The sequence below is a fragment of the Lepisosteus platostomus genome, chromosome 14, assembly GCF_059453375.1.
Source record: "Lepisosteus platostomus isolate fLepPlt1 chromosome 14, fLepPlt1.hap1, whole genome shotgun sequence".
Lineage (NCBI taxonomy): Eukaryota > Metazoa > Chordata > Actinopteri > Semionotiformes > Lepisosteidae > Lepisosteus > Lepisosteus platostomus.
The window spans coordinates 24,796,104-24,819,311 of NC_142624.1; the positions used below are offsets into that span (position 1 = coordinate 24,796,104).

Below are 23,208 nucleotides of genomic sequence, written 5' to 3' on the forward strand. Positions count from 1 at the left end.
AATCTCGGGGAAAAAATCAAGTTCCCCACAAAAGGAAACTCACTTTCATACAAAAGGGATCTCCTTCTTCTCAGACCAGGGAAGGGTGATGGGAATTCACCTACAAAAACCACATCACCAAGGCACAGTTTACCAAACTTTCTGCGTGGATGAAACTGGAATCTTTGGGTTTTCAGTGAATGTTCAGTAAACATTTAAGAGATTATTCTAGGAACAAAAAATGAGCGTATAGGTGTTCCAACATCTTTGACTTATTTATGATACAAACATACAATGACTTGTCAACAAGTCTTTTGTTCGTAACAGCTATGTACGTTTATACAAACATTTATATTCTTTATTTTAAAAAGATGGATGAAAAATTACGCATGCTTCTCCTTTTTGTTTTCCCGGAAAATACCTAAAACTTAACCCGGAAACTATTTGCGGAACAGAAACGGCAGTTATGACCTTAGTGACAGACAGCCAGCTAACCCATTGATCGAAATATAAGCAGAGAGCCTTTTTAGCGCGACTTCAACCCTTCAAAGCAACAATTGCGACATGTCCCAAGAGAGGTTTCCTGCCGCGTCTAAAAGGAGCTCTGTTGAAAGGTCAGTGTTTTTATTCAGGTTTCGAGTGGTTCGGTGAATAACGGCAACAATTTGTGGTTAAATAAAAGATACTGGTGCCTGTTTTAAAAACATGAGTACATGACCTGTTCGCCGACAACGGTGTCAGTATAACTGTAGTAAACTAAACATGTTAAGTTTTAAATAAGAAGCAAGTTCAAACTAAGATGTTCTCTTATGACTCGTGAACTTTCAGAAGGCGTGATAGCTACTGATTTCTTCTCCGTTTTGTTAAGCATTTATTCTGCAGACTTGTGCATGTGTACTGGGGACATCTGGTATTTCTGTGCTAAACTATACATACTGTATATATAAAAACAAAATAACAAAAATTAGTATGGACGTCTGGTCGTTGTGTTTAGTCTATGTTCACGACATTTCTTTTACAGACGCACGTTAAGAAAGGTATGTTTGTTTTTTGTTTCGTGTATGTTTTAGTGTAGAACAAATGGTCACTGGCTGTCCAGGAAAAACTCCAATTCAGATTCTTCATGAATATGGCACAAAGACGGGTAAAATGCCTGTTTATGCTATGGAAAAGGCGGAGGGACACGCCCACCTCCCAACTTTCATTTTCAGTGTAACAGTGGGAAGTATTACCTGCACAGGTTTGTCTCTTTGAAAAATTCTTTTTCCAAACACGTCTCACTACATATTACTATCAATGACGCCATCAGCATCTGGAAGGCTTCTACTGGCCTATCGTTTTTTAAAATTAAAATATCGTTTGTGTACAAGCTTTGATCTTTAAAACAGCTTTCAGCATGATCATTTAAAATGCATTCAAGGCAATCTGCAATGTGTTTGCATTCAGTCCAACTTGTTTCCCCTACAAACCACAGGTCAAGGAAACAGTAAGAAGGCAGCAAAACATACCGCTGCTGAAGCAGCTCTGAACATTTTAAAAGAAGACCCTGATGGTGATGGGTGAGTTTTCTTATACTGTGTCAGCTGCTGGGGAAAAGATAATACATGTTGTTGTTGTTGTTGTTGTTGTTGTTAAGTAAAAACCATACGAATAACAATATTAATGAAATTATGAAAAAGCCTTATGCTCCGTTTTGATTTAACAGTGCTGACAGGTTATAGGTTTGATTAATTTAAGTTAATTTAAATGAACTTGCCTTTTTGAGCAAGTAAGCAGAGCAATGTTACTAAATCAATTTTATGATTTCGTTGTTATGATGATTTTGAATCAACTTGGCTTCGACCAGCACTGGGAAGGATGAGAACTGCTTCCTCTGCCCTGTCAAGCGCAGTGCACAGCTTGTGCTGTGTCATCCAGATCTGTCATCTTTCTCACTGTGAGGCCCACAGCTAAGTTAGTGCAGAAGAACGATGTGGCACTTTCTGACTAACCTGCAGGCTCAGAGGCCTCCAGAAAGATACAGGGGTTATCGTTGTGTTGCAGTCTGACGATACCCTAAACTGCTCAAGCCCACAACACTGGCCACATACTTGAGCAGTTTGTGGTTGAGGCTCATGCAATAACCCCCGACTCAAACTGTCCTCCAAATGAGATGGCTAACTCTCTCAAAGCCCTTGCATGCTCTGTTTTTGTTCATTAACATTTGTTAATTTACATTAACATATGAGTAAAAGTGATGAACTGTGCATGTAAGGGAGCTTAAGAATACTTTCTAACCTTGTTCAGCAGATTGAACCCCCATGAATCCTTTTGCTGAGCTCCTGTATGTTGTACAATAAAATAATTCAAGTATTATGTTTTTGTATGTATAATTTTGTGAAACTACTACCTTTGAGGGAAACTTATAAGCTCAGATATAAAACTAAATATACCTTTATACAATGCAATTTAATTTCTTTGTGCTTTTCAAATTTGTGCACAGCCATTCCTTGCCAAGGACTGAAGATTGTATCATAGCCAAACACCCTCAAAATCAAACAAATTCTATAGGAGTCTTACAGGTACTACATTTCTGCAGTACTGCATTTTGTATCTGAGGGAAAGAAAAGCTGTGAGTGTTGCAGGTTGTGTTTGAAATGTGATGTAATTTTGTACAAGTGCATGTGTCCCATTATTTTTGTAATCTTGTATCCAAAGTGACTTATAGAGATTCCAATTCTGAATTACAATTGTCTTTTGTCTGAATTACAATTATCAGCACCCATTTATTGAACAGTCTGGGCAAAGTACTTTACTTAAAGATACAGCAACAGTGTTCCCCAACTGGGTGCTGAATCCATGACCGTCAGATTAGGAGTTCAAAACCTAACTACTACTCCAAATTCGTGTTCACATGCAATTAGTCAAGACACTATTTTACTTAGTATAATTGTGATCAGAGTCAATTTAGTCACCCCTGCTTATATGTTTTGGGTACTCCTCTGTAAGTCATTCACTAACAACTAGATTGTTAATTGACGTTTGCATTTTTGATCTTTAGTGAGAGATTTTACCTTATTTGTAGTTCAGAATTACAGTTGCAAGCTATTGTTTGCTAGATCTGAGCAAGGTATTTTCTGATCATACGTTAGACTTTGTACTGGACTGTATCATTAACAATGTTATTTTCAGCCACTTTCCACAGCCTAAGCATTATTTACAATTCCTCAACAGGAAATGTCCGTGCATAAAGGGTGGAGACTCCCAGAATACTCTGTTTCTGTGGAAGCTGGCCCCCCTCACAAGAAAGAGTTCACAGTGACTTGCAAGGTAGAGGCATTTACAGAAATGGGTATGTGTTTGTTTTTAAGCCATTTCCCACTCTTGCAGGAATTTCTCTGTGAAATTCTCTCAACTCAAAAGTCAGTTTTTTTCTATAAATGATGGTAACTCTGGATTTTCTACAGGGACTGGAAGCTCGAAAAAGGTAGCTAAAAGGATTGCAGCTGAAAAGATGCTTGCAAAACTTCAGAGTTTGTCAGAGAGTTGCGTCATCTCCATGGTATGTGAACTGACATTCAAATTTCTTTGCTGTCACTTTCCAAAATTTAGAAAGGTGTAACACTTGTTAGTGAATCCCTGCTGTATGATTTTTATTTTCCCTGTACATGTGCACTCTTGTGGAATGCAAAACTGCCACAGTGGTATCATTTTGTAACATGATTGTGAATATTGTTCATTTTGTATAATTCACAGCTTTTCTTGGTATTCCAATTGTATTGTTCAATATTAGAATGTCTTTTGAAGTCCAACAGTTTCAGACTTGCATCTGTTTAGATGTATGAAAGATATCTGTTCAATTATGTTATTTTCCATTTTTAACTTTGCATTACTTATTTCAGTAACTTTGGTCTTATCCAGCATGGTTTCCTGTGTATGCAGTTTAAGCTATAGAAAGGGGACAAAAGCCTGGTCATGCAGACTTATTGGTTTATATAAGTGTATCAAGTTTACTCTGACAAGGAGGAATAGAAATGGTGCTGCTGTCAAATGCAGTGATACTGAGAACAGAGGGATGCAAAATGAAGGCTACGAAAGGTGTATTCTAATTTAATCAGGTGTAGGGTTGTCCTAACTCTTGAATTCCTGTTTTCCGGGATGGCAGTGTCGCAACATCAGAATTTTCATACATTTTCTTCATTACAGATGCCTAAGACAACAGGTTTCAGGTTGGAGTCTCTGCGGAATTGTTCTGCAGAAAAAATCACTATGTTGAAAAGAAATCCCCTGAGCATTCCCAACACGGACTATGTGCAGATGATGGCAGATTTGTGTGAAGAGCAAGGTTTTGAGATCACATACCTTAATATTGGTGAGTTCATCTTTGCTAATGTCAGCAGATCATTTTTACCTTGTACAGGTTTTTGTGTTTGAATTTCAAACCGTGTACTTGATAAAAGAGTTCATCCACCAAAATGTCCATATTTTTGGGGGATTTTCATTGCAAACATGACACTTTCAAAAGGACTTTTTGCCGTGTATTTAGAAATGACACAGTCCAATACGAACAGATAAAGCTAAAACATGCTGAGAGTATTTAAATAATTTTTGAAGATATGTAGAAGATTCTTAATTGTCTATTGATCCAAACTTTTCCTACACCAGCTATTAAATCAATTCAGGTGAAAGGGATTAGTTTAAAAAGTCACAACATTAGGGTTTTGGTCTCTGTTTACTGAGTGTTTTAAACTTGACGTTAGAGTAAACACACCTCCCTCTTGAAGTTCCCTTAATTATTCAATTTCAAGCCACAATTTGCATAGTGTTAGGACACACCAACCAAGATGACCAAGGAGATTTAGACTTAAATTAGGGATACGTTTTTAAAGTCACTGAATATCCTGTTGAGTGCGATAAAGTCCACCATTAATAAGGGGAATGTGTGTAATACCATCCAGAAACTATCCAGATCTGGCTGCCCTTTAAACTGAGCACTCGGGCATGAAGGAAACTAATTAGTAAAGCTACTGTACCACTGTGAGGCCGAGAGTGACTCGGAAAGATTTGCAAAGTTCTGTGTCTGAGATGGGAGTCGGTAAGCAAGCTGAGCTTTATGTACAAATGGCAGAGAGGAAGCCAGTGCCGAAAAAGACGCATCTTCTTGTATGAGGTTTGTGACAAAGCATGTAAAATATACTGCAGACTTGTGGCAGGACGTTTTGTTGTCAAATGAGACTAGAATCAAAACTTTTTGGTCAAGTGTGGCGGTGGTGGCAGCATCATGTTATAAGGATGCTACACTGTCATGAGCAGAGCCGGGGAAGCTTGAATCCCAGATTAGAACCTGCTTGAGTCACCCAAGAATCTAAAACTGCTTCAGAAACTTACATTTTAACATCATGACCCAGGACAAAGGGACAAAACACACACTGAAAGCCACACTGGAGTGGTTTGGTAAGAACAGAGTGAAAGGCTTTGAGGCATCTAGTCAAAATCTTGAATTAAAAACAGTGAAAATGTAAGGCAAGACTTACATGAAGATCTCATCAGCAATCCCTAATGAACCTAGGGCAATTTGGTCAAACTACACACCATCCCACTAATAAGATGGTATGCTGGTATGATGGTATGTAAGTGTGTTCGGTTTGTTCATCAGTTGTTAAAATAAAAAGAAAATTGAAAACCTCGTTTGCAATACTGTGACAGTTGGTAAAAGTGAAAACATTTTCAAGGCACTGTATGGATTCTTCAGAGAACCCTCACTTACGTGATCATTTAAGCATTAATGTGTTGGCATTAAGATAATTAAAATAACACTGATAAACTAAAACAAACAATAGTAATCTCACACTTCTAGTCATCTGCTAAAATAAACAACATGAATCCCTCCTTCTCTGCTTCCAGTGGATGCTTGCACTTTCTCTCTCTGCCTCCAGACTGAAAGCGACAGTAAAACTGTGAGCATGTCAAATCATCTTCAGCCTGTCATTTCTCACACCAGCAATATGGAGTGTTTGTTACAATCCAAAAACAAGACCACTGTGAAATGAGGATGCTGGTTAATGGGTACTCTGGCAGGGGGCAGGGAGATGCTCACTCACTAGCTGGCTTCGTCTTACAATCCTAGTTTGTTGCGCAGTTAATTTGCAGGTTGCTCTTAGTGGTTTGATCCAGCGCTGATCTTCTTCCATCCAAGACCCCATCAGCCAGACCAACTTGTGAATAAACACATTGTGGGCATGTTCAATTCGCAGAGAGGGTGCCGTACATTGTCAACTGTCATTTTAATTTTCAGATTTAGTGAAGTTTCGGACTGGATTTTTTTGTCTTTTCAAAGGAGCTCAACGAGTGTGTGAATGTTTTTCGTTTGCAGATGAGCTGACAGTGAACGGGCAGTACCAGTGTTTGGCAGAGCTTGCCACCTCTCCGGTAATTGTGTGTCATGGCACTGGAATCACCTGTGGCAATGCACACAACGACGCAGCACACAGTGCACTGCAGTACGTCAAAATTGTGGCCGGAACTAACTAAGCTATTACGTTTTCATTCAGGCACAATAAGTGTTCCAGGTGGGTTGGAAATAAAATACTGAATATGGAAATGTAATCGGGGATTATTTAAACATTTAAAAGGACTTGTTTACAATTTTATGAAGAAAACAGCTCCCATTTAAGAAGCAGTGGAAATGTGAACTGCACATCTCCTTAGTGTTTTGCAGAAGTGATTTTAATTGCAGTGATTTCTTTCTTTGCTTTGAGTAGTTCAAGGACTTTTAACCAATACTGTCCCCCATTAAACTACAACTATTTCACACAAAAAAGAGTGTGAGTAACGGAAAGCGGAGCCTTTTAGCAAATGTCTGTCCCTTTTCACCAAATAAAAGAAAATGGTGCTTCTATTATCCTGTCATATGATATTGTGTCAAGGAGAACAATGCCATAGTGTGTACCTTTGCTTTTTGTTATTGAATCAGTTTGTAGCCTCTCCAATATTTTTAACAATCAAATATAACCAAAGGTGCCAAAGGATTTGTAAAGTAAAGCCATAACCTGATGCATTCTGGGAATTGCAAGCAGCTACTGAGAGCAATGAAAAAAAAACACCAGCTAGAAGCACAAAACATGTATTTTGCAAAGCTGAGTAGCAAGCCGATTTGAAACTTATTTTGTTGGCCGGTTCAACTGACATATGCCTGATATTTAAGTAATAGCACAGCATTGATACTTGTTGTGTTTTTGTAGTCTCATTTTAACTTCATTTTGCACAGAATGGAAAAGAGTTCTGTTTTGTATCTTAGCTTTTTATCTGGTGGGTGCTGGTTTGGATTTAAACTTGGACACAGCCTTGAGTCCACCTGCTGGTAACCTAAAGTTAATTATCTTGGCCTTTTGTTAAGCAGTCCAGCAGTGAAACTTGAAAAGCATTTAATCACAGAAGCTCAAACAAGAGGAACAAGAGGAAATTTCTTTAAAAATTGAAAAATGAATGTTTTTTAAGTCATTTCCTTTGACAGTTTAACCAGGATCCTACTTGCCTCCTATTCCGTTTTTAAGGTAATGCCAATTTAAACTGGTAAAATATCTTAAGGATTATATCAGAGTGCATAACTAAAGGCCATATACAGCACAGACTGCTTTAATTGTTGTGTACCAAGGAAGCAGCACACCACAGGATGAAAAAGTTAAATTAAATTGATGTTTCTTTGTAGAAACGGACATAATTTTAGTGGGATGATATTTTCAGTCTATCCTTGGAAAACAAACAAAAAATGTGTTAACTGTGAATGCAGAATTTAGTGTTTGAGATTATTTTCATTTGACAGGTGTTAAGAGTGTGAAATGTAGTAAGATTACAGCCTTTGTTTATCAGACAATATTAAGATCTCTTTTCTTGTATGTAACTATTCATTTATCTATTAGTTTATTACACCCTGTTGGGGCATTTTGAAATAAAAAGACGCTGAGCAGGACATTTTAATCTACTGTCCGGTCTGTTGATTCTTCCCTATACATGATTGATCATACATCTTACAAAAACACCAAAAACTCTAGCATTATGCCCAAAATGTATGGACAATGTGGAATATTACCCACATGGTAATTTGTAAAGAATAGTTAACAGAATAGGCATAACCCTGCTTTGCTAACTTGTATGTTTGTACTTTTTTTAATATGGTCCAGGATTTTCTACATACAGTTGAATGATGTGACAAAAATACAGTAACTTTCTGTAGTTCCTGAGTAACAAACAGCCATAATTAAGGACTCCAGACATTGTATTCTTTTTTTTATTAGAACAAGCACTATTTAGCAGCAGTGTACAGAGTGTTCATGAGAAGATATGTATATGTAATTATACAATTGCACTTCTTCAGAAAAATCCATTGGAGATTGGATTTATGTAACTGTAAGATGAGCGCCCAACAGCACCAAAGAGGTACATGTTAGTCTTAAAACTTGAATAATCCAAAGTACCAAAAATGACCTTTTATAAGGCATTTGCAACATTCATTGGCAGGCTAATGTCATTTGCACATGCATTTATAATAAACATTGTAACAGGTATTACACAGTGCTCTTAATGTTTTCTCTGTGCTACTGGAACAGAACATGGGTTTGCCCTGAAGTTAAAAAGACAGGAGTTTTGCCTTTAAACCAGTCAGCCTTCAATGCAATTCATTTAAGGAAAAAGTACATATTGTGTACGTTATGGAAAACCTACCTTTTCACAGATGAATGGTGACTACCATGATGACTATAAGTATGATAGGTCTTCAATTATTATTTTAGTGATTGAACTGGAATGACCACAAACTATGTTTTCAAGCCTCTCATTGTAGTTCACTGCATAAATTTGGTCCCATATAAAATATGGGAAATTTCCAAAATCATTTAAGCCTGAGGTACAGCAAAATGTATAATTCACCTGGTTTACATTTATAAACTTTTGACCAATCCAGGCCAGGATGTTTTGGTTCACACACCACCTGCTTGTAAATTAATTTTTGTGCCTTTGAAGGAGAACAGTCTTAAGACTATGCCAACGGGAAAGCGGTTCTATTTATCCGCTACAGCATCCAGCTCAAAGCATTTCCTTGTTTTGTGAAGCTAGAATACTTCAAGAAGTTCTTTTTTATTTGTAGGTGAGAAATCACAGGAATCCTTTTGCATTTTGGATGTGAAATACAGCAGCCAATGAAGCTGAAATGATTCCATTCTAGGGTGGTGTGCTAATACACAAGTCACTCACTTTGTAATGGTTTGTATAAGCATAGCAGAGAACAAGAATTACTGGACAAAGCCTTCTCAAATACATTCTACAAAGAAAACTGAAGTCATGAGGGCCCTTAGAGGATAAATTAATGTTCCGTGAAGTAAAAGGATAAATACAGTATATGAATGCTATACATTCCTTGCATTTACTATTTTACGCAAATCTGAGACTGTTCCAACGCAAAACGTGGGACAGCACATTACTCTCCTTTCTCAAAACATTCCATTACTAGTTGGAGGAAAAAAGCATTCAGGTAAATCTTCATGATCAGATGGAATCAAATCCTTCAGATAGCTCAACATTACAAGCCACGTTCATTACAGTATTTGTCAAAATCAATTATAACTAAAGGCTGTACTACAGAGCACTATGCGGAATAGCCAATAGTTTAGATAATTTTCCTCACTTTGCAGAACAACACCTCAATTTTGAACATCACAGTTCAGGTAACCTTAATGTTAAGGTAACAAAATGAAAACCCCCTTTTTTGATGAAGTGCAAATACACAATGAGCCACGCATAGAATCCTTTTCAATTATTTGTTGAGGTTTGTGGATGTGGGGTGTTTTTTTTTTATTTTAAGGCACAGCAAGTGGAATTGTTACTGAGAAAGCCACAACTGTATTTTAAATAATATTCATAATAAAGTAATGGAGATGTTTTATTGAAAAAATCAAACTAGTGCTAAATTATGCCAATTGCAAGATTAATGGAAAAATATGGAAAATAATTACCAGACTATCAGAGTAATCTGTTGTATAAGAAATATAATGTAGATTATATGTACTGTATATTGTTATACAGATAGAAACAAAAGTGTGTTGATAAATGAATGTGCTGACTCTTCTTTGTAGTCATTTTGCTGATAATAAAGTATGTTGTTTGATTTCCTGCTTTTAATGCTAATGTTGCACGTTCATTAGAATTCAGAAGCAAGTACTCTGCTTATTGAATAAGTCAACGTGAACTGATAAAAAGCTCAAATTATGCAAACTAAATACAGAATAGCATTAAAAAAACTCATTTACTGAGCTCATTATAAATACACAGCAGTTAAATGACGCATACTACAGCTTGTTTAAATATGTTAAGGGGATATTAAAACTTAAATATTCTTAAATGTTTGGCCAGAAATGCAGTGTCTGTTCCAAAAATATTTTAAATACTGTATAAACAGTACCGCTTTTCCAATGTAAATTAACTTACAGCAATATACTCTCCAGGGTATTTGAAATTACTCATTTGGTAATTTTAAACACAAAATACAATCATGCATTTCTTTGGCTTGCTTTAACACAAACATATTGTTCAAGGATTATCTGTCTGTGCCTTCTTGCTTAAAAATAATTTTCTGGATTTGCTCATGCATTCCCTTCAAAAGCATTAATGGCATTATATAAATTAACAGTATTATTTAAAGTACAATAATAGTACATACAACTACCATTATCTTACACTACTGCAGTTATAATACTACTTTTAAAACCTAGCCTCCAATTTAGCAACTAAACATTTTTGCCCGGTCAGTAGATGTCTCTGCTTACTGCAAGATCCATTTGTAACATGAAGAGGACTGTTCTCATAAATCTATCCATTAACTATGGGGTTGAACTCCCTTCCTTGAATGGAATTATAAACTAGCAAGCAGTCTGTTTATTTTGAATAAACAGGGTTAGCTCTCATAAAAAAACACATGGATTGTACCAGGATCCCCTTTGGAAACTAAGAGAAATAAAAGCAAAGAAGAGCAACTAATACCCACTGGCCTGCAAAAGGAGAAATCCACTGAAAACAACAGATATCAGGGGTTAAATGTAAGGACATATGCTGCACCAAATTTGGGATTTTATTCTAGATATAAATAGAGGGGGAAAAAGCAGTAAGGGTAAGCCCAAGCTACTGCTCCATCTCGGAAACTGTGCCAAAGTTTTAAATAGGCTGGCTCTGTGGGAAGGACAATCTGTATCCTGCCAAAACGTCTGGGCAGGAATAATTTCTCATCACCGGAAAGAATTTAAAGTTAATGAAATCATATGAATGTATTTACATCTTTAAAAATTAACATTTTTGTCATTGCCTTTTAAGGGAAGCACTGGTTATGTGTTCCTGTCAGCTGGATCACAAATTCAGTGCGTCACTTGCTAAAAACCCACCACTCTAAAATCAAATAGTTACTTGTAACTATTTGTAACAGTAACAGTAACTTGTAACAGTATGTTCCACTACAAGGACTGACTTTGCACTGTGCTTTTAAAGATTTCTCTCTACCCTTAAGTAGCATTACATAGTCACCTTATTAATTATTATTATTTTATAATCCTACATTTCTGAAATCATCATAAAATATTTTCCAGAGTAATTCTAGATTTATAATCCAAAACAATAACCATTATGCTTTTTCAAAACTGTATAAAATATTTACAAAGCAATTCACTGCCCCCAGAGAGAATATAACTGTGACACATATTCAGCTATATGAAAACTAAAAGATCCCTTTCACACGTTTCTAAAACATTGATGAATAATCCCCCTAACATGTTGACTTTGTTGTGTACCCATCACCTAAATTAAAAAAAAAACATAAGCAAAGGTTTAAGACTTTTTATAAATATAAATAAAAGTTTTATAGTGCTCATATTTGTCATTGTACACTTTTAACTCAAGTTAACTCAAGCCAATGAAAGACATCTTATTGACACGCTTGGCATTCTAGTAAACTATATGTAACTAAGCCCAATTTAGACAATCAACTAAATCTTGGACCTTTAAAATCATCTGGGCTCTATCTAAAGTTTAAAATTAGCCATGTTTAAGAAGTGTGTTGAAAGCAATCACTGCGTTTTAAGGCAAAGACATTCTTTAAAGTCATAACAGCATCTGATAGATCTTCATTTTCTATCATTCTCACAAACCGGTCTCTGCAAGTCATTATAGAGCACTCTGTGATGGAAAAGGCTTTATAGTAGTGTAAGAAAAGCATTGCCCCAGCAGAACACAAACAGGCAATGGTAGTTTCCTTCTGATGTTGCAGCTCCTAATTATCCATCTCCAAAAGCAAAAGGTCACAGAATAAAGATATTTTTACCCCCCCAAAAAAAAGCCAGCTTGATTCTGTACTGAAAAACGGAAATGGTCAAATTTGTGCATAGGTAAAAAGCTTCTTTGTTAAAAATGATGATATGTTGAGCGTAGCTACCCAAATGTTACCAAAGAACAGGGTTTTCCAATTTGCTAAAGCCAGGGTCTTTCCTCAGTTCCCAGTATGTGTTGTTGGACACCCACTTTTCCCTCCGATTGGCATCAATGATTTTCCTGTTGGTTACATATGAACAGAGAGAAAAAACTAAACAAAAAGGTAAATCTAAACACATTTAAAATTCTCTGCTGTGTTTGTCCAAAAAGGGATTCTTTGTGGAACACCTTGGCAAAAATCACACTAATCTCAATGTACTACTTACAGTATAAGACCATGTTAAAGGACAGCATTTATGGATAAGTACAATTTTTCAATTTATGTAATAAGTGTTTTTCCTATCAACAAAATTCAAAGTCAAGGAAAACGTTTTGTTAATCTGTATCTCGGGATTTAATTTTTGTAGTCGCCATATAAGAACATTAAAAAAATTACAACAAGAGGAGGCCATTAATCCCACCTAGCTCATTCGATTCCAAGTAGTTTAATTAGGATCTCTTCCAGGGTTCTGTGAACGAAGCCTGGGCTTCAGGTTTGACAACGTTTCTGGGCAGCTTACTTCTTACCATAAAGTGTCAGCTCGTCAAAGATTGTGAGTTCGCTTTTTAAAACAAAATATCAGACCCTGGTATAGAATGATTTCCTAGCTCCTTCATGGTTGGTTGAATTTGAGCACAGACAGACACGCAGGCAGGTAACCAGCCTGACCCTGTATTCCCATCAAGAAATCACAGAGCTGATCAGCTTTTCTCCAGGCTGACTTCTCTAGGGCCTGATTGAGGAGAGTGTGCATTATTTTCACTTACTTGAAAAACCTAGGCTGATACTTGATATTGTTTTCTTCAAGCCATCTTCTTCTTGTTCTCTGCAGCTCCTCAATCCTTTGTTTCTCTGTGGCTGCAGCTTCAACATTTCCTTCCTCCAGGTATCTGTTTAGAAAGACACTGAATTCTGTTGCTCCTGATTTTGAGCTTTGCTGTCATGCTACTGTCTGTCAACACAGACAACAATGTCAGCCTGTCAGCCCATTACAAGATTATGAACTATGTCTTGGGAGTTATGAACCCGGCTCAAAGTCCCTAACTGTCTGAGAAGGATCTTTGCCTTTGATGTTCCCTTGTGTTTAATGGTATGATTGTAATTAATGGTGTTTAAGATCGATGATAAGGATCACAAATCATTTTTGGTAGCTTCACCAGTTTATGTTGTTATTATAGTCATTTAGGTTAAGTGTTTTTGAATTCATAGTCGCCGATGCAGAAAGAGAGAATGAGAACATTGAAACTTTGTGTTGAAGTTGTCGAATTCAACTCATTAGCGTATTTTCTCAAAGCCTAGGTCATGGGATTCAAAACCATTTCTTGGGAGGCCTAGTATTTTCTAGTATAAGCTCCATCTGAGTTCTCAGTTACATAGAGAATTCAATTATTTAACTGCATAATTGTACTCCTCACTTGGCTCCAAAGTGTTTTACAGATGACTGTACATTCAATGAAGTGAATGAAATGTTTTATCAATTGTAAAAGACTCAAAGAAACATTATTTACCACAATAATTAGATTGAATTGTTTAGTTGGTGGGCAGTTTGTTGGTGCAGTAGTTAGCATTGTGAGGCCCTGCGTACAATTCCATAGCTGGGATGCTGTCTGTGTGGAGTTTTTATGTACCCCTGTGTGTGCATGGGATGGGTTTCCTCCATCTACTTTTACCTCCTACAGTCCAAAACATACTGGTAGATTAATTGGCTTTTTGGAAAATTGGCCCTGGTGTGAGTATGTCTGTTGTGTGCTCTGCGATGGACTTGCAATCCGTCCAGGGTATACCCCACCTTGTAATGCACTCATTACTTGCCAAGATAGGCTATGCCTCCCCTATAACACTGAATTGGATGAAGCAAAAATGGATGAACAGATGTTCAGTTAACAGCTCATGCTGTAACTAAAACCAAAAGACACTTCTGGAATTGAATTTTACACAGCTAGTCTAGGTATTACAAATATTATTGTTAATACATAGGTTTTAGTAACCCTTACACTAGTGCAAACAATATAGTGACTGTTCATATTCAATAAAATTGTTTTACAATAATAACATACAGCTGCACTTGATACTTGTTCTGCTTTCATTTCTTCTTTAAAATTTCAAAATGGGTGTCCAGCAGGTGGCAGTAATTTATATCTTTAATGCTTAGCAGAGAGGTCTTTTCTGAAAAAATGTAAGGGGTAGGTCTGTGATATTAAACAAGCAGCCGTAATAAACTGTGGAATTTACTTTGATTGTTTGTACATTTTTTAAAGAGTTGTGATAAGATAGTGGATAAAAACACAAGAGTTTAATCTAACTAAAATATAGTTCATGAAGAAGGTTCCACAGCCAAAACATTGTGTCCTTTCTTTTTTCAGCATGGAATAAACCCATTATCTGTTCCTAGCTAAAATAAATCTGCCTCCAAACAAGGGCTACCTTTATTTTTGTTTCCCTAAAGCCTTTCCCTTTAAATAAATGTGCATTGCCTGTACATTTACAAACAAGAATCAAATATTTACAAGACCGGTTTTTGAGATCAGTAAAGAAAAGCCCATTGGTATGAATCAGAATACAGTACATAGGCTTTTACAATTTTGCCTGTAAAGCTCACCCACTGTGAAGTTTTCATTTAAAATAAGAAATTCATATTCACAAACAAACCTCTGATCAGGCCTAAATCTGGCATCTGTAGGAGGAAGCAGATCCTTCATCTCAGGGCTCAGTTCATTGAGTTCAATAGCAAACCTTGTAAAGCCATAGTATAACTCATAATCGGTGGGCATGGAACCTAACAAACAAAAAGTTCATATTTGTATTGGAAAAATAAACGTAAATATTATGCAGACTGTGTGGCTTTGTTCTGAGAGAAACATAGAATAAATGTTTTGTAAGAAAAAAAACATTTAAAACAAGTGAGCTGGATTTTCGTTTACCATAAACCCATAATACATAACCATATAGTACATAACCATTATAATATAATAACAACAAAGGGCACAGTTAACACACCACGACGAGTGTCTCTAAAATAAAAGTAGATTCAAGTTTAACAGCAAAATGTACAGCATGTATTACTTTAATCATTCCCAACGTTTCCATGTTATATTTCAGTGAAATGGGAAAATAAGGAGAGAGAAGCTATTTAATGAACTGATTGGTGCAAATGGGTTTTTAGCATCGACCAGTGCAATAACCCCCTTAGTTTTCAGTTCATCCAAAAAGACACGCTTAATGAACAGCAGCCCTGTATTCTACCAACAGAATTACTACAATATGAAAAAGGCATCACACCAACAAAAAGAAAGCCACTGGTGACACAGAAATGAATGACCTGGACCAGGAGCTTAATTCCTGATCCTGCAGGATAACAGAAAATTCTAGTTTTACTGAGACAGCTGTCTCAATTACTTCACGGGCACCAATTATTAACTTAAGTATGCACAAGTAATATGCAATTCAATGAGAAGATTGCTATAACCCACCAGACTGGACAGTTCGTGTTATTTAAATATCTTTATGGAACAAAAAAATCTAAAGAGCCCACAAATAAGTCTCACCTGTCCTCCATATACATTTAGCAGATGGTGCAACACCACAGTACAGTCCTTCATGCCATTTCCCAAAGAGTCGGTGCACCACCTTTCCCTCTTGGTCCATCACAAACCCCTGGACTTCATTTACATTTGAACTCCAATAGTTCCCCTGGAAAGATGGCAAAATGCAAATAGAGCTGCAAATATACAGTAGCCACTGTCTCTCTCCAGAAACGTGATTCATAATAGATAATATACAATAACTGTTTGACAATTATACTTCTAATCTTACTGGGCACTCATCAATGCTACGCACTGTAAGATTTCAAGAGAATTAGCTAATTTACGACACAAAGTTTGAATATTTACTCCTACAATGCTTTACAACATTCACACAAACTCAACAAAATGACAGACAGATGTGGGCTTACATTTTCATTTTGAGCTAAGCACTACAGTAATTTACAAACTCTGTACAAAATGAATAATAACATCATGGACACTTGGAAGTGTGAGCTATACCACAGTGAACATTTAGAACCAGTTTCACTTTGCATCTTACCTTAACAAACGTGAGTTTGCAAATGCACAAGCTGCTTTTTGTATTTCTTATTGTGATTTCTCCATAATGCTCTAGCCACCTTCTTCCACTAAGAATATTGTGTATGCAGGTGGTGACTTTGTTCCATTCATAGTGATCGCCATACCTAAATTACAGCAGAACAACCATGAAGACTTTGCAAAAACCATCATTTCCTGTGCCAAAAAATCTCAGTACTTAAATGGTTTGATTTCAAACCCCTTCCCTTAACTGGACAAATGAATAATTATGTAGAATTATCAAACTAATTGAAGGATGACTAAAGATTTAATTAATTTGGAAGGAGTTATATAAATTAAAGATAGCAAGATGAGTATATATACACACACATACAGCATATTAAACATGAGACCAGAATGTCCATGTCCATGTCAAAGGTTTAGCAACAACGAAACCCAATTTAGTGGATATTTTTGTGATGCAAGGAAAATCTCTGGAGAAATTTAGAAGAAGCACCACCGATCTCATTCATGCAACAGCCAAGACACAGACAAACCCATTGTCTTGTTATCCAGACAGCTGGGGAATCAGGGTTTATTTTAGGATCTCATTTACAATCACACACAGGCACAGCCATGATCTGTAATAATCTCCTGCTGTTTTTTTTTTTTTCAGGCACAAATAACTCTGATTCAAAAAATACTTTAAAAATAACAATTCAGATGGAATGGCTAAGATTTTTTTTAAAAAATATATAAAACTTGTACATCCCTAACCGGTAAAATAAAAGATAAACAATTATGTGTTGTAAGGTCACTAATGAGATTAAGGAGGTTAAGTCTCACCACTTGCTAAGTCTGAAGAAAATAAAATGAAAACACATCAGTTCGATGGCATACAAAGTATTGCAGAAAGAAAATAAAACGCACACATTGGAAAACCATTAATCGGGATGTCACTTATCCCTAAAGTGTAAGGTGTGGGAAAGGGCTGAGAGTACCTCACTATTCACTTCCTAGATGGCATTACAGGGCCACTGAGAAAGCGACAATTTAGAAAAGTCAATCAAATACAGCCAACATATCTTTCAGAGGTGAAGGGAAACCATAGCAATTATAGAGGGAACATTTCAACTCCACACAGTCAGACACCAAATGCCCGAATCAAACCCAGGAACCTGGAGCCACAAGGCAGTGGTCACAACAATTACACAACCGAACCCAACCAAACAGGACAAAGAAACATAAAATAGGTAGGATTCATGTTCCCTTAAGAACAAGGTAAAAAGCATCTCCGCAGAAATATAGTGCAGAAATTTGGATGACTTACTTTGGAAGTGTCACATTCATGGTTCCAATCGGAAGGATTTCCATGGATTTACCCCAGAATTTATTTTTCCATCTTATATCTAAAAATGTCAAGATTTAGGTTGGCATAGGTTAAAAATGTTTAAAACTCACACCTACAGTTGTTTGCAAAACAGCTCCACTCAAATGGCATGTTTCACTGAATCTTTAACTGAAAGGAAGTTAACACAGCCTCTGCAGGGTACTAAGTACTAAGTAATAGGTTTATTCCATGCTGAAAAGAGAAGAAAGAAAACACAACGTTTCAGCTGTGGAGCCTTCTTCAGGTGTAAGCTACACCTGAAGAAGTCTCCACAGCTGAAACGTTGCTGAAACGTTGCGTTTTCTTTCTTCTCTTTTCAGCATGAAATAAACCTATTACTTGTTCCTTTACAACCTACTCATGCTGACGCAGCTACCCACCTGAGTGACTAAGTACAGGGTGCCCAAACTATTGCACATGGCACATTTACTGTTTTATTTTTTTCAAGTCTGTTAGATTCAGCAAATAAATAGTAATTGTGCATTAAAATGTGCAGAAATAAGTCATGTTTAAGTTTGTATCCTGCAGAGGCTGTTACCTTCTTTTCACTTAGAGGTTCTGTGAAACATACAATTTGACCAGGGGTGCCCACATTTTTGTATATAGCTACTGTATAGTTGTGTTCAGACTGTAACACGGTGTGTATAACAAAACAAATTTTTAGATTAACAGCAAATAACCCATTCAATCAATACTATTTAAACACACTTCATGTTAGTTCAAGGAAGGTCTTTTTAAATCACATTTCTATTTATCAAGGTAAGAAAGTAAAGATATAAAATCCACTGTATGTCTAGAAAATATTGATTTAGTGTGATCTGATCTCCCTCACATTTATACAGTTGTAACAACAAATGTCTTTTGCCATTTGATGTAATTACTAACGGATAACAGTCAGAGTAGCTTAGTAGTCAGTAAGAATTAACAAAAAGTATATTTTGTACCTTACCTTGCCAGAAAGTAAATTTCTTAGATTCACAGTGGCAAGCCGATATTGGTGGGTGGTGGCTCACCTAAAAAATGCAATAAAGTATTAATATAAAGAATGATACAACTGTTATCCAGCACTTTCTTTTTTCTAACCAGCGATTTCTAACTTTTCTTTGCACATTTCATCCTGCAGTTTCATTATTGTGTTAGTGTTCATTGTTCTTTCAGCATTCATTCAACATTTGAACATATTTTACTGTATATCTGGAGATGTTACGAAGGTAAAAATAACTGTTATTCTTCATACCAGATGAATTCGGCCTAGATGGCTAGGAATGACTACACTTCTAAATACAAGTTAGGATTGAAGCCATAGAATGTATCAATATTCTTGATCTGAAGTCCATGACCAGATGATACTACCACTTAAACTAGGTGGCACAGGTGCTGGGATTTATTTCCCAAATAAAGTGTTGGAGACCTTTGCTGAAATCAACTGAAAACCGAGAATACAGAGTTGTAAAATTACATGTAAAATTAAAAAAATATATCTTTTAGGATTTTCCAGAAAAGAAGCATACAAGAGTTTCTTAACATCCTATATGGGTCATATCAATGCATTGGCATTCACAATTATCAAAGTTTAACATACTTTATTTAGCACAGAATTTAGCATTTTATAGGTTTTTAACTCTATCATATATTTAGCTGTCAACAGTATATTAATATTTCAAACAGATTAAAACCTGTGTTAACAAATTACATTTGACCAAATTACAAATAAAAACACACCTGTTCTGCAAAAAAGCACAGTCCTTTGTCTTCCCTTATACATTCATAGGTCTCTCCTAGCACAGGATTGAATGGTTTACTTCCTGCTCTGTAGTAGGTTGAAGCGTATCCCGAGACTGCAAAGGCAGCAATTATGACCTAAAAAATAAATGTTAGCACAAAATAAATCAATAATCAGGTGTTTAGTGTTATATTACTATATTATCAACTAGAGAGCAATGATGAGAAAATGTTCTCCAGACCAGATTGATAAACATCACCTTTATTTTTGGTTTTATTATTATCTCTGACATGTATGGAAATATTGCTTTAGTTTAAGTTCACTTCAGAATATCTACGAAGGCAGAGAGTTTTGAGAAAAACACAATGACAAGAAGGAGGTACACTAATAAGGAAGAACTAGTTAATTTACCAGCAAAGTATTACAGTAAAGAAAACATTAACCAAGACTTTTGTAAAAATCTGACTCTGAGTTCATTACTCCTGACCTGGTTCATATATGACACCTCAGAAATAGCTGAAAGGAGGGATAATATCATCAGGAATAGTAACTGGGAATGGCCACTCATGAACCACCATTAATGGTAATATCATGGTTGGGCTCGGACCATAAAACCTTCTATAACACTGTTAATTCGGGGCACTGTGGGAAATATACTTTGTGTGTTTTCTGGAAATGTCCTTTTTTGTCACAATTAAACTCGTCTTAAACCTTCATTGAACTGCGCTGTGACTCCTCGCATCACGACACTTATAAAACATGTCTTGATTTTCCCCATCTACAAGCCTTGACTTTTATCATTTATACCAGGCCCAAGCCTCCTTAATTGTGGACTGATAAAAGATTACTGCAAGACAATGAAGCAAAGCTGAATTAAACTTTTTTGCCTTCCAAATATAGCCAATAAGCTTTTGTTAAATAGCCTATGCATTGAGACCTGACAAACTGCAAGGTCTATTACATAACACAATCTGAATAGAAACCTTGAGTCTGCTTTGTGCAAGCTATCACCAAAGCACAAATTGTATCACATTTTCTGTGAAGTCAAATCAACATCCTATTTATGAATTCCTCATAATAAGCAGCTGTGAGTGATGATTCAAGACTATAAGAGTCAAAGACTAATTAATATAACAGTTTAACATTTATTTCAACACCACACCAACGCAAAATGTGCACCTCTTTGGTGCAATGGATATCCATATCACAATTGTATATCATTCAGTATAATAGCAATCCTTTATTTTATAAACACCTGTCTCGAACCTGTCTCAAATCTTTTTATTAGTCCTTGTCTATATGCCAATAGGTCCATTCCCCAAATTTCCACATACAATTGGAAATTCAGATAAAATTAACATCACACAATAATATAAAGGGAATTTCCATTTTTCCATTCAGGGAGAAATCAGAAACCAGATTGCAGAACGAGACAGAAAATGCCAAGGGTTTTGTGGTGCACTGATTTCTTTTTTTTTTCTTGATAAAAAAGGACCTGACTCATTTTAAACCATCACCTTTCGATCGGTAACGTCCCTGTATAGAAATAAAATCATTGCCTTCATGCTTTGCAAGTTAAGTATGACAATGGAATATGGAAATTAGTCAGAAGGAAAGGATAACATATTCAGTTGCAGTCCAGATCTTTAAACTGTGCTGCACAGATTAACATGAAACAGAACAGCTACAGCACAGAATTCAGAGGTCCCAACAATAATGACAGAAAAAAACTCATGAATTTTATTCACCATCATTTATTTTGTTTTGCAGTCCTATACTGGAAGCTTCCTGAAAGTTGTTAAAATGAATAAGAAAAAGCTTGTGTCTGTAGCGCTCCAAGCTGAATATACTGCAATACACGATGACTAACGAAAAACCAACACTGGCCAGCATTTCCCACTGGAGGCGTACAGGGCACTGCCCACTGGGCAGAGACCCTGGGGGCAGACCCGGGAGACGCTGGAGAGATTATATCTCTCCGCTGGCTTGGGAGCAACTGGTAGTCCCCCAGGAGGAGCTGGAAAAGGGAAGTCGGGTCTAACAAACCCAGCTTGTTACCACCGCAACCCTCATTAGGAATAAGGGGTTAGAAAATGATGATGAAGATGAAACACCAGCCACCCTCTACCGAGGTTCAAGTTCAAATAAACCAAAACTAAGCAATGTAGGTAATGAAGTAGCCAGCTGAAAACTCTGGCTTGAGTGTTACCATGCGCTCATATGGGTCATCTGTCTCAGAAGCCTTGTCTAGCAGCTCGGTGTATTCCAGCTCCTCGCATAGGTGCTGCAAGGTGTTGAGGGGCTCGTTCAGCTCCACCGGCATGGACACCTTGGACAGGTCCTTGCCAATGTTGTTCCTCAGGATGTTCCACAGGTTGATGTTACTGGTGTCTGGGGAAGGGGCAGGGAGGCATGTCCGTCTACCATTTCTGAAGGAACCTCCAGCCAGGTCTCCATTGGGCACTAAAATCACATGACAGTTACACAGTGAGGCTCTCGAATGAGGTCGTTTTCTCTTTTTTTTCCCACTCACACCTTGGCGGTTTTGTTGTTTTTTTTCTTTTCAGTATCAGTTTTATGCAGAGTGCTAAAATCACATTGAAGGGATATAACCTAAATAAGAACAGATATGTAACTGACAGAAACTAGACTAAACATTAGTAGATTTTTCTACCTGCTTACAAGTGATGTCAACTGCTGTGCTGACCAGCTTTTCTAATGTTTCTAGTGCTAATGCTAAAACTACTGCGGCTACAACCTACAATAACAGAACTGTAATTGTACTAACACTGTTTCAAGGCGTTTTGCTATTTACTCAAAACAGTTCCTGGAAAAAGAGAAAAAAACACATGCACAAAAGCAACAAAACAGAACCCAGAACTGTTTTGGAAATTACTTATGCTCTGTTATCTTTGAAATATAATAGTAAATCACATGGTTGTGCAATGGAATCTGGTTATGATCTGGAGGAATCCTACAGTCTTTTCAGTGTGTTCCACAAATGTGAAAATCAGCTTTATGAATATAACAGCTTTTACGCCCAGTCCTGCTCCTTTGAACACCTTACAAAATAAAAATTAAATAGTGAAATTCATAGACAGTTAATTCTGTTAATTTTCATTTAGCATGCCTGAGAAATAACCCTTTCATCAGACACTGAATTGAATAATACACACACAGCTCATGAATCCCATTAAATTAGCAAGGTGTTCTAATTGGTGGCGTGGCTGTGTAATGCATACTTTGCCTGGAAACGTTATCTGTAACACTGGCATTGTCCTCGGAAATATTGTCACTGACATCGCTGACGTATGATTCGTCGTCTGATGCCTAAAGGGATGGAGAATAAAGGAATGGGGGTTTACTTCAACACCCAATTTAATTGGATCCTATCTCACCAGTGCATTACATAATAGTTCTCCAAACATCAAGCACATACATAAAGTTCCATAAGGCTCACTGTAATCATAGCTTGTTACTAAAACATGAAGTAGTAATCTTAACAAAACAGGTTAGTCAAAAAATTAAAATTACTGCACAGTCATTTACAGGCTGTCATTTTTTTCATTCA

At 36.6% G+C, this 23,208-nt stretch overlaps 2 protein-coding genes across 6 annotated transcripts in view; one reads left to right on the top strand and one right to left on the bottom strand.

Moving 5' to 3' along the window:
• Positions 1 to 421: 421 nt before the first annotated feature.
• Positions 422 to 10,117, top strand: prkra (protein kinase, interferon-inducible double stranded RNA dependent activator). Of its 2 annotated transcripts, XM_088605191.1 has the most exons (9): positions 422 to 593; positions 1,050 to 1,219; positions 1,454 to 1,538; positions 2,462 to 2,540; positions 3,193 to 3,310; positions 3,426 to 3,520; positions 4,165 to 4,330; positions 6,332 to 6,527; positions 9,101 to 10,117. In XM_088605191.1, the coding sequence occupies exons 1-8, from the start codon at positions 544 to 546 to the stop codon at positions 6,487 to 6,489; spliced, it is 921 nt and encodes a 306-aa protein (XP_088461317.1). In that variant the 5' UTR covers positions 422 to 543; the 3' UTR covers positions 6,490 to 6,527; positions 9,101 to 10,117. The 2 variants fall into 2 exon arrangements, with proteins under 2 accessions (XP_088461317.1, XP_088461316.1); XM_088605190.1 differs by lacking the exon at positions 9,101 to 10,117 and having other exon boundaries at positions 6,332 to 7,935.
• osbpl6 (oxysterol binding protein-like 6) overlaps positions 8,232 to 23,208 on the bottom strand; it is a 62,958-nt gene continuing 47,981 nt past the window's right edge. For all 4 annotated transcript variants that reach the window (XM_088605189.1, XM_088605188.1, XM_088605186.1 and 1 more), the window contains 10 exons: positions 22,880 to 22,967; positions 21,847 to 22,100; positions 19,637 to 19,774; positions 18,864 to 18,927; positions 17,855 to 17,933; positions 16,547 to 16,691; positions 16,009 to 16,153; positions 15,113 to 15,239; positions 13,231 to 13,353; positions 8,232 to 12,543 (listed from right to left, as the gene is read on the bottom strand). In XM_088605189.1, the coding sequence (XP_088461315.1) occupies positions 12,435 to 12,543; positions 13,231 to 13,353; positions 15,113 to 15,239; positions 16,009 to 16,153; positions 16,547 to 16,691; positions 17,855 to 17,933; positions 18,864 to 18,927; positions 19,637 to 19,774; positions 21,847 to 22,100; positions 22,880 to 22,967 (1,272 nt within the window). In that variant the 3' untranslated portion in view covers positions 8,232 to 12,434. The remainder of the gene's footprint in view (positions 12,544 to 13,230; positions 13,354 to 15,112; positions 15,240 to 16,008; positions 16,154 to 16,546; positions 16,692 to 17,854; positions 17,934 to 18,863; positions 18,928 to 19,636; positions 19,775 to 21,846; positions 22,101 to 22,879; positions 22,968 to 23,208) is intronic.